The sequence below is a fragment of the Rhipicephalus microplus genome, chromosome 9 (assembly GCF_043290135.1).
Source record: "Rhipicephalus microplus isolate Deutch F79 chromosome 9, USDA_Rmic, whole genome shotgun sequence".
NCBI lineage: Eukaryota > Metazoa > Arthropoda > Arachnida > Ixodida > Ixodidae > Rhipicephalus > Rhipicephalus microplus.
Window position 1 is genome coordinate 82,114,123 of NC_134708.1, and position 12,164 is coordinate 82,126,286.

Here is a 12,164-nt window from a genome sequence, read left to right on the forward strand (position 1 = left end):
AAACACCTGTGTCATTCATTAGGACTGGCTCCTCCTAATGACCGAGTTCTCATTTTTTGTTCTGTCTTTATTGCTGGGGCATCTTTATATCTTCTACTAGATGTGGTCTAGCTGCGTGATTATTAAAAAATAACGCTGTATCTCTCAATATCATTTTGTATTTTGGAGTTCACCAGCTGTTATCATTGTCTTTTTGTCCCACCGTGACATAGCATCACATAAAGAGAAGGAACTTCGCTGTTACTTCATCTTGAAACAACACAATATTTACGCCAATTACTGTTCGTTGGACGCGCGTGCATTTTTGTTTCCGCCACTTCAAGCACTTTGGTTAAGTGTACTAGCACCCATTTTGTCGACTTGTAACCTTCAATGAATAAGCGTTCCGCTTTGGTTCTTAAGATTTCAATCATGAAAGTGAACTATACCACGACATTGTAGAATCAGTAGTGAGACCATGTTTTTCCTGTGAATATACGGCACCTCCTTTTTTTCCTCCTTTCATCTTGCCTGTATGTATGCGTAGGATCGACATTGAAGGCCAGCGCAGCCCATTCGAGCTGCAGGACTTCTACTTCTTCCCCTTCTACTTGTACCACGGGGACATGGATAACATCATCCGGGGCCTGCTCCGGCATCCAGGACAACACTATGACAGGTAATGAACTCTTTGTTGCTTTGAAAGTGATGAATGGAATCTTGAAATCGAACTTTTATTTTGTGAATGCTCCTGGATCTGCACTGAATTTTTACTAAGATCTGAACATAGTGCAGAACGTATTGTCACGTAGTCGTGACGTTGATGAAGGCCGTGGCCGCTACGTCTTAAATAAAAGTTTATTTGGCCGAAATTGTGGCCGGTAAATGGAAAATCATATTACAGCAATAGTTGCTGGCACACTGGTACGAATAGCCGCAAACCGAGCGTCGGCCGTCTATCAACTGACAAGCGATGACACGTGTCAGCATCTATACATGTGCCGTCGAAAATTTCAGCGCTATCACTAGCGTCCACTTAAGTTCCAGAAGATTCTGTAATGTTCCCGTTGTGCGCGCAATCGCATCAAAAAGTTCTACGACTATCTCGGTGGTTCTTTAGTGAGTGTGCCTGGTTGCGCAAGGCACACGTGTTAAGGGGCGATAACAGAACTTGAGAAAGAAGCGCGACAATATATTGCCACAATCCCTTCTCGAGTTTTGTTATCGCACCGTAACGCTAAATTCTGCCTTGCGCAAACTGGGCCGATTGACCGACAACAATCGAGATACTCGTAGAAGCTTCCTATGTGATTGCGCGCCCAACGCGAACATTACATTGTGATCTGACTCTTCGATCACCGGCCACAAGCACGGCCAAATGAACAGTTTCGTCGTTGGCCTACAGCTTGCTTCGTTCGTCTACCTGACGAACCCGTGGCATGTGGTGGAGGTGGTGCGTTCGAGCCAACTATCGATATGTCTTCAGAATTGTTACCTGAAGTCCTCCAGGCCATTCACGACCACCTTACGGCTGGACATCTGGGTGTCTCCCGCTCGATCGTCAGTATACAGGAGAAGTACTACTGGCCACGTCTTGCTGCTGACGTTGCTCATTACATAAAGACTTGCCAAGACTGTCAGTGGTGGAAGACGCCGCCAACTAGGACAGCCGCACTTCTACAGCCCAGCGAGCCACCTCACAGACCATGCCAGCAAATCGGCATGGACCTACCGGGGCCGTTTCCGACCTCGACTTCCCGAAACAAATGGATCATCGTCGCTACCGACTACCTTACCCAATATGCCGAGACAAGGGCCCTGTCCAAAGGCAATCAATCCAAGGAATCCAAATTTCTTGTGGAAAACATCATCCTGCGTCACGCACCGGAAGTCCTCGTCAACGAGAGAGGTATGGCATATGCTGCTTACCTAACTCAGGCGGTGATGGCGTACAGCCAGATAAGCCACCACTTGACTACGGCGTACAACCCACAGACAAATGGTCTCACCTAGCGGCTAAACATGACCATCACCGACATGCTGGCCATGTACGCCGACGTCAAACACAAGGCCTGGGACTCCATCCTTCCATACGTGACCTCCGCATACAACATGGTAGTGCAGAAGATGACGCAGATGTGCAGATGTTGCCATACAAGTTGGTCAACGGAAGAAATCAGACAACGATGGTCGACGCCATCCTAGCAAACGCCGCGGACAAAGAAAACCTTTGTGCCACCATGCATCTACATTCAGCGCGCTGAAAAAGTTTTTCAACTCACCCGCCTGCGCATGCAATCTTCGACGAATCTTTCTTATCACCCCGTACGCTGTAAATGCTGCCTTGCGCAAACCGCACCAAATGACCAAGAACAATCGAGATATTCGTAGAACCTTCCGACGCGATTGTGCACCCAACGTGAAAATAACAGTTTCTTCTTGAACTTACGTGGGAGCAAACGATAACGCTGGAATATTCGACGGCACATGTTTAAATGCCGACTCACTCCACCACTTGTTAGTTGATCGACGCCCCACGGTCTGTTCGCCGCTATCAGTGCCAGTCTGTATCACTGTAACCCGAGTTTTGCGTTCGCTGGCCACGAATTCAGCCAAATAAACAGTTTCATTTTGGACTTGCAGTCTGCTCTCTTCACCCACGTCCCGATCCCGTGACAATATTACCGTACATGTGCTGACACTGTCATCGCATATATTAATCATAGTATTCAAAATGAAATGAAGCAACATGTACAGCGATTCCGCTCATGTGAAACATCTACTACTCCTCAACTTATACAGTAAAGCTAGTATAGTACCATCCACACGGACGGTTGAACGAAGATTGTTTTGTTCCTACGCGTAGCTACACCACATTAGTTCTGATCCGTTCCAGCTTCCTTTCCCAAAACTTCATCCACTTAAGGGATTTCTACACTTCCCACGGATTCGTCATTCGTACAGTTGCGCCATTATTATATACATATAACACATGCAGGAGCAACATTCACATACATACTTGGTCTCCGAAAGAAAGAAAAACAAGGCCGTGTGATCAAGACACTCAATAAAGTTCGCGGATTTCAGTTATGTTTCCCAGAAATACTCGATGCACACGTTGAGACTGTCTCAACGACAGCCACGTTGATATCCTCAGCGTACGTCTGTGTTTCTGCATCACTTACCAGCTTTCAACCTTACGCGTAACTGACACGGAATCGTAGGTTGGCAAACTAATTGATAACTTGACTTACTCGGACGCAGACTGATTCGTCAGTGGCATTATAAATGAGTCCGAAAGGGGGGCCGGAGTGTTAATGCGTGGCTGGTGATCACCAACTAAGCGGAGTCAATGCAAGTCTAGATCCAAATGGTCCCTGGAAAAAAGTAAGAAGGCTCAGTGAGCACCGTTTATTTTTGCAAATGAGTTCAGCGGAAACCCGCAAGGTGGCAGAAGTTGCCAATTCATCATCATCATCATCATTTTTCTCGTCTTCTTCTTTTTCTTAATCATGTATTTTTCCGACCTACGGCGATGACACGATCTGGCAGCCGACCACTATTGCGCTGTCCTAATCTCGTTCACACGTGCAGTTTCATCACCGAAGGCGTCACCCACCACCTGTACCGGCTCCGCAACGACTCGTACGGGCTGGACCTGATCGCGCTCAACCTGCAGCGCGGCCGCGAGCACGGTCTGCGGCCGTACGTGGACTACCTGCAGTACTGCACGGGCTACCAGGCCACCACCTTCGAGCACCTGCTCCAGTACACGCCCGCGCACATCGTGCAGCTGTACAGCACGCTCTACGAGTGAGTATGACAAAGGAAAGCTGGAGAACAGAGGAGGTAATGGAAGAGTGATAGGGCAAGGTTCCTTTTGGCGTTGCATAAATTTGTTGCCAGACTTTGGGGTGGTTGTTGCCAAACTGCTGCTCTTACGAAAAAAAAACTCTTACGAAAAAGCCACAACTACAGGAGAAAATTTTTCAGCCAAATTTAGCAGCAATCTGGCAACAGCCACCCTTCCAGTCTGGCAACAACTTATGCAACGGCAAAAGGAACCTTGCCGTAATAGGGTGGCCTGGTTCAGTAGTCTAAATCGCTTGTAAATAGGTGTCGACGTCGACGTGAGATCATAAGTATCATGTACCACCTATTTAAGTGTGTGTATGTGTCTGTAGAGTTAACTAGTGCTCGTTGGTGACGGTATAATACTTGGATTGCGTGTACACCGCTAGGCTGTGGCAGTTCTCTGAAATAATATGGAGGTTTGGAATAGCGCACCGCAAGCCCTTGCGGTGCGGTCACTGCGCATGCGCAGTAACGCGAGCCGCTGTTCGCGCTTGCGGCCCACCCACAGAAATTTCGAAATAGCGTGTGGCGATCGCGGCCCGCGAGGCCTGCACAGTGCTCTGTGTAGCTTCCGTGCACTTGAGCTTGCGGTTGGGGCGAAAGTCCCTAAACTATTCCCTAGGGGGAGCAAACGCTATTCAAAAATTCATATGGCACCCGCAACTAAAGCAACGCCTGCAAACGTTAGTCTAAACCTCACTAACGAAAATGCGAAATAAGCGTTCAAGAACGTATATCAGGACCACTCTTAAGTAGTAAAGTATAGCTACATGATGGGCTATTCCATGCTCATTCATCTTGAAAGGTGCGCTAATTGCGTTAACCACAGGTGTGCGCAGAATTTTCTTCGGTGAAGGGAGGGAGGGGGGTAGACTAGTGTCGCAGCGTCTCCTTCTTGTCAAGTCAATGCATACCACCCCTCTATGGTGACTTGGGGGAGGGGGGGGTATGTACCCCAGAAAGTGGACGGGGTGGCGATAGCCGCCGTGGTAGCTCAGTTGGTAGAGCATCGAACGCACTATGTGAAGGTCGCAGGTTCGGTCTCTGTTCACGGCAAGTTATCTTTTCACCCACTTTTTTTTCTCCATATTTACATTACAATTCGGTCCAATAGCTTCCCCTACTTTCATTGGCATTATTGTCGGTTATATCACACACACACACACACACACACACACACACACACACACACACACATATATATATATATATATATATATATATATATATATATATATATATATATATATATATATATATATATATATATATATATATATATATATATATATATATATATTGTGTGTGTTTTGTTTGCCCTCCCCCCAGACAAAATAAGGGGGACATGAGCAGTGAATAAACAAACCATATATATATATATATATATATATATATATATATATATATATATATATATATATATATATATATATATATATATATGTATATATATATATATATATTGTGTGTGTTTTGTTTGCCCTCCCCCCAGACAAAATAAGGGGGACATGAGCAGTGAATAAACAAACCCTATATATATATATATATATATATATATATATATATATATATATATATATATATATATATATATATATATATATATATATATATATATATATATATATATATATATATATATATATATAAACGGTCTTATGGGTGGAAGATATTCCTCTTACGAGCATGTTAAAAGTAACAGAGTTTTAGTTGTAAGTTCCTCTAACTTTAAAGTAACTCATCACAGTTAGAAGTTACTGAAAAAAGCTAGTTACCATTCACGCGCTAGTAGTAACTATCGTTACTGTCTAAGACTAAATGGCCTTGCCAAGGTGGTCTAGTGGCTAAGGTACTCGGCTGCTGACCCGCAGGTCGCGGGATAAAATCCCGGCTGTGGCGACTGCATTTCCGATGGAGGCGGAAATGTTGTAGGCCCGTGTACTCAAATTTGTGTGCACGTTAAAGAACCCCAGGTGGTCAAAATTTCTGGAGCCCTTCACTACGGCGTCTCTCATAATCAAATACTGGTTTGGGACGTTAAACCCCACAAATCAATCAATCTGAGACTAAATGAAGCACTCTTAGCCGACGCGGCTTCATTTTACTTCGCTTTGCATAGTATTTCTGTTGATACTTAAAGCACTAGCACCTCTGACAGTATCTTGGATGACCTTGCTGCATCATCAATAAAAAAGAATTCTTTTTTGTTTCTATTGTTTCCCTAAAGTTGAAGTCAATGGCTGCCAATATTTTAACGATACAGCCAGCGTCATTCCAATGAAAGCATGTGGTATGACCGACTGTACAGTTGATAAAAACACAATAAGAATTTCCATATCATCCTGTCGTCATGTAACTGGGCACAAAACAAACGTAAGACCCGTATAAGAAAGAGTGGAAAGACCACCTTAGCTGACTATCAGAAAAGTCCGCGGCCCTTACAAGTAAAATCATGCAGCCCTAAGTTTTGGCGTTTCACCATAATTTGTCACCGTACCCGGAATCTTAATCTCTGCGCATCTGTAGATCTCTGCGTTTGTCTGCACGTCTGTACATGCTGCCTGTAACTGCCTGTCTCGACAAATTGATAGAGCTGTCTCTCCCCGTAGTTATCTGTTCGTATCTATTTGCTTGTGCCGTCTGTAAAGATACAAATCTCCCGTAGTGACGTGACGGACATCGACCTCTTCACGGGTGGCATCACGGAGAACAACGTCCAGGGTGGCCTGGTTGGACCCACGTTCGCCTGCATCCTGGGACAGCAGTTCCGACGGCTCAAGTTCGGCGACCGCTTCTACTACGAGCACGAGGGACAGGCTGGATCCTTCGCACCAGGTGAGGAGGACGCTCTGGGCGGACACTTGAGGAGTGTCTAGCGGGGCGGGTATTGGGTGAATCTGAAACTTATCTTGTTGGCTTGCCCCTCAAGTGTCCCACAAAGCCGTAAAATAAAAGAGCCGAGGGAGGCCTTACTTTTTACCTCAAATTCGGAAGACAGACTCTGGGCTGTTCAACTGGTTGAAAACGTCACTAGGACCCCACAGGTCGTCGTTTAGGTGGAGACCTGGTCCAAATACCACTAGACCCGGTAGAGTTAGCTCTGCAAGTGCGAAATGTATCGTGCGTTTGAAAGGGAAGATGATCGCTGTTTCCGCCAAGGCTATTCAACGGAAAGCGAAATGGCGCCATGGAAGCCCGTTTTGAAATACTGATTTCGGTGGTGGCGACGGCATGACACGCGAAAAGGCTATTGTTTAGAAAAGCGGCCCTCAAAGGTGCGCCGGTGACGTGCGTATAGCATGCGCCGTTTTCCAATACCTCATGATCTCACGATCGTCGACTTGTCGACGATATACCAATTTTGGCATGACAATCTGATTTTTTATTGGAGTGACTTGTCATTTAACGTTGTCCCATTTCATAGTTGCTTAGAAATAAACATGGTCGATATTCATTGTTACCTGTTGGAACTGAAGTGTTGCACTGGTAAGCACGTGAAGGTTCCATTCCTGGCATGGAGGAAGCATATAGTTATGAGGGGGAATCACGCAATGTGACACAAAGAAAGAAAGAAAGAAAGAAAGAAAGAAAGAAAGAAAGAAAGAAAGAAAGAAAGAAAGAAAGAAAGAAAGAAAGAAAGAAAGAAAGAAAGAAAGAAAGAAAGAAAGAAAGAAAGAAAGAAAGAAAGAAAGAAAGAAAGAAAGAAAGAAAGAAAGAAAGAAAGAAAGAAAGAAAGAAAGAAAGAAAGAAAGAAAGAAAGAAAACTAGCAGGTCGGGCAGCACATGAGAAACTTCGCTTGCCTTCACTAAAGAGCTCCTGAATTCTTTTTTTTTTTTCATTTCTGTCTTGTTTCCTATCGCGTGGCGCAACGTTACTTCCTGTTTCCTACATACACGTTGGAAATAGGACTTTCACCGTCGTGCTTAGCAGTGTGACATTTCAGTTTCTACAGGCAACAGCGAAAGACAATTTGATTTCCAGCTGAAATTTGAAAATGAATAGTAAGTTTCAGGCCACGTGCCACGCTATACTGTTTGGTCATGTTGTCAGAAGCCTGTCAGAAGAAACAGACACTGTCAGATCGACAGTGTCTGTTTTTTTTTTTACCATGCCGAAAATGTGTTGCCCCTTTTATATACAGTGTACCAAACCGCTTAAAAGGACCCTGCAACACGTTTTGAGCACGATCAGAAAACGCTGCCGATCGGTAGTAGAAGCTCCTGGGAACACGCGAGTGAAATATTATAGCGCAGCACGCGATCTGTGATTCACAATAAATTATCAAAGTAGGTAACCTAAAAATTGCTTTCTCTTTTCTCGAGAAATGGCGGAAGATGCTCAGAAATCGCGCGTAGAAGGCCATCTATCGGCCATTGACCGATTTGAACATGGCACGCTCAGTCGCTACAGAGATCACCACGGGAGACCGCGCCTTGTCCACGCGTCGCGTGCATGCGCGATCGCACGGGAAAAGCCACGTATTCCAATAAAAAAAATGAAGAAAGTGCTTAAGGTCACGGGGCGCACTTGAAATATTTTCTTTGCCCTTGCCATTCCTCCCTGTTTAGCCTCCAGCGTATTCGCTGGGACGAGAGAAGCGAGAACGCGATCGCAGCGTGTGACACATCTTCGTAACTCCGCTGGTACTTGACGGATTCTTGAAATTTTTACGCCGTTCAGTTCGTGAGGCAATAAGCTCTTTTATCGAATCCATTCCATGGTTACTCGAAAAAGTGTTTGAGGGCCCTTTAACGTAGTGACAACCAGTTACAGCTCTGTTTTTGTTTTTTTTCTCACAGAGCAACTTCAGGAGATCCGGAAGACCACGCTGGCACACATCCTCTGCGACAACTGCTACTCGCTGACCACGGTCCAGACCAGGACTATGTTCCGTCCCGACCTGGCAGAGTGAGTGCACCCGCTCGAATAGCATGACGAGGACTGAAACTAAAATGAGACGCTATAAATGATGGTCTTAAAGGTATATTTTCGCGAAAAAACAAGTACAGAGTTCGCCCTCAAGGCAAGCGAAAAGGTTGGCGTGACTCTCATGACCAAGGCATTACCCTCTCCGGAGCAGTATAGTTGATGACCTACATATGTCGATACAATTTAAGGAAAATAATACAGTATTTGATACAAGATCAAATATAAAAGGTAGACTCTATACCATTCGTAAACGCCATAGTGGCACCAAATGCTTTCAATCAAATAAATAACAATGCAAAAACATTGTAGTGCAAGCATAACTATAGAATGTTTTTTTTTTTAAATGTGACATTGATAAGATTACTATACAACAGCATCCCATAATCTAAAACTCCACTCTAATAGCACTAATTCACGGGCGGATCATTCACACGGTCCTATTTATATTCAAAACAAGAAGAAAGAATCTTACTCGCAAGGGCGAAGTGCAAATGGGCATGGGCTGGACATGTAGCGCGAGAGCAAGATAACACAGCTGGTAATTGAGAGTAACAGCCTGGATGCCATGAGAAGGGAAGCACGCCATGTGGAAACGGGAAGTTAGGTAGAACAATTAGATTAAGAAGTTTGTGGGCATAATGTGGCCGCAGCAATCACAGGACCGAGTTGATGGAACATGGCGGAGGTCTTTTCCTCGCAGTGGGCGTACTCAGGATGATGATGATTATGATGAATCCATATGTCACGGTGTCATCACGTCGACGAAGGAAGCAGACTGTAGGTCAAAGATGAAACTGTTTATTTGATCGAACTTGCGACGGTTGACGAAAAGTCAAATTACGGCGATACAAACAGGCACTGATACCGGTGAACAGAGTCAGAGCGTCGGCCGTCGATCAACTGACAAGCGGCGAAGCGCGTCGGCATTTATACATGTGCCGTCGAACATTCCAGCTTTGTCACTGGTCGTCGCGCAAGCTCTGGGATAATCTCGAGTGTTCACTTCTTGCGCACAATATGAATAGAACGATCTACATTAATCACAAACCTTCTCGAACAATGAGGGGCAGTTTGAGCTGAGCACTCCGAATGAAACAAAAGCGCTAATAAGGAGCACGCATGGCAATGTGAATATTCGCCCACACTTTTTAAAGCTGACTTGAACGTCATCGCAGGTTTGTAAATAAACTAACCACATTATATACATGCACTGAACAATACGAGCACTGTCAGCTGTTATTTCTGTCAGCTTGTAACGTCGCAGTCTGAATATCGAATGTTAACCTATAGGGCGATACCCGTTACTACTATAGTATCTTGCGCTGCTAAGTACGATACCGTTCCTTGCCTAAAGTATTACCTTGCGCCTTTTACTGCATCTTAGAGCAGACACTTTCTCTGTGACAAGTTTTCTATATATTACGCCGAACACGTTCTTCAACGAAACTAACGAATTGAAAAAAGGAGACAGATCAAAGGGCTTTCATTTTTATTTACACATAGCCACATGAATCGTTTATTTAGCAGAGACAAGGAAGATATAGAGGGCGTTTTTTTTTTAAGGATAGTATTTTACTGAAGTGTCGTAGTTATGAAACTGTGATGAGTAGCAATCAGAAGAAACACCTTCACGCTAGATTAGATCGATAAAGTAGCGCAAAAAAGTCGCAGCTTTGCCACAAAGCCGAAGCAATTAACGCGATAGCAACAAATCGGAAGGTCACGCGCAGAATGGCAAGCAGATCGAATGTTCCCCGCGTTTCTCACGCACGATTGACGCACGAAACGTACTCACAGGTACAGATCAACGCAAATAAGCGTGTCAGTTGTTACTTTGCTGTCTTTGAAAAGCGCACCTTTTTCGCAAACGGAGACTGCAACGATTGCAGTTACCTTTGTGCGACCGGTAACTACATCAGAATCGTTACAGTGAAAGCCCAAGGCGTACGATTGTCCCCACCGCGAGATAAGCAAGCGCACGCGTGAGCGTCCACCCTGCCCCCTCTCCGCGGGGCCAAGTACGCGTGGGAGATGAGATCGCGCGCCGCCGCGTCGTGACGATGTGGCGACGCGCGCTCATAGCGCCATCTCGCTGGTAATGCTGAAAACACGATAGTTCCCACCGGGATGCCCATCACAAGCGGTAAGTAGCAGATATAAGTAGCTTCCCATTTGAACGTTGAAGGAGGTGCTCCTTCGTGGCCCAGTGCCTAACGCCTCGCACTCACAATTCAGAATTCCGGCGTTCAATTCCACACGAGGGACTCTTTTTCTGGATGTTTTTTATTTATTGCGTTTTCATACCTATAGGTACGTATGAATAAATCTTCGGTGAATGACGGCAACGCCAGCGGAAGAATCCAGCCGAGTGTGTCCATATGTATAAATTGCTATCGCAATAAAAACGACAAGACGGACACAAAGAACTACACACCACAAGCGAGTGACCAAACGATTGACGTGTGTCGTTCTTGTGTCCATATTGTCGTTTTTTGCGCTACATTATGAATGTGTTCCGACACCAAGTAGCCCAGCAGCAAGTCTTTCTGCAGAAATTTTTCGTTGTTTGAGCCCTAACTCACAACCTTCACGTGCGCGTACGATGCACTCATGGGCAAATGAACTTTTTTTTTTCTTTTTGAAAAGACAGAGGTAATTGGATAGAGATAGGGCGAGGTTGATACGGACGGTAGCCCTCCGCAACCCTCTCAGCTCAATCCAAGATGGCCTCCCCGACGTCGGGTTTAAATCTGCGCAGCCACTGCTCGTAAGTTGCGCTACGGCGACGGGCGTCTATCTCGTCAGTGGCCTGTATATCAGGCTTTACATTGTATATATTTTTGTTGCGAAAAAGCCAGCTTTACGAAAGAAACACGTTGCGTTTCTTTTTCGTTATCTTTTTTTATTTATAGCGAAAGCTTTGTTCTTTTACGTCTATCAAAGTCATTCATCACATTGCAACTACCTCGAACCATCAAAGTGCAAGCCGCTGGCGCACACTAGAGGCAGCCGTGACGTCAGGTCACGTGATTCGCTGCGAAGATACGTCGCAGCTGCGCCCGCTCGGAGCTTCACCGCTGCGGCTGCGCCACCACGTGATCAGGCCACAGAACACCCACAACCAGGCGACGATCGAATGGCTGCTTTGTCGGTGCTTGGTTACAGTGGCTAGAATAGGGAAGTGTGATGATTGCGCCGGCTAGCGTGTAACGCCTTGGGAGGCAACCGCCAGATGGCGCTGGCACACGCTTGCACGTCACCTAAGGCGGCGCTGCGCTGCGCAGAGACGGCAATCAATTACGCGCGGGGGCAATGTGAAACATTTAAAATATATTTTCTTGCTCGTGGATGGCCTCAAAATGCGACCGAGAAAATATGTTCATTAGCTTCTGAAAAACAG

General features: G+C 45.4%; 1 protein-coding gene across 1 annotated transcript in view; it reads left to right on the forward strand.

Annotated features, from left to right (window-relative positions):
* Positions 1-12,164, forward strand: part of LOC142771949 (salivary peroxidase/catechol oxidase-like) — a 97,625-nt gene that overhangs the window by 80,442 nt on the left and 5,019 nt on the right. Inside the window, exons 11-14 of the mRNA XM_075873955.1 lie at positions 527-658; positions 3,574-3,792; positions 6,500-6,669; positions 8,635-8,743. Of these exons, the coding sequence (XP_075730070.1) occupies positions 527-658; positions 3,574-3,792; positions 6,500-6,669; positions 8,635-8,743 (630 nt within the window). The remainder of the gene's footprint in view (positions 1-526; positions 659-3,573; positions 3,793-6,499; positions 6,670-8,634; positions 8,744-12,164) is intronic.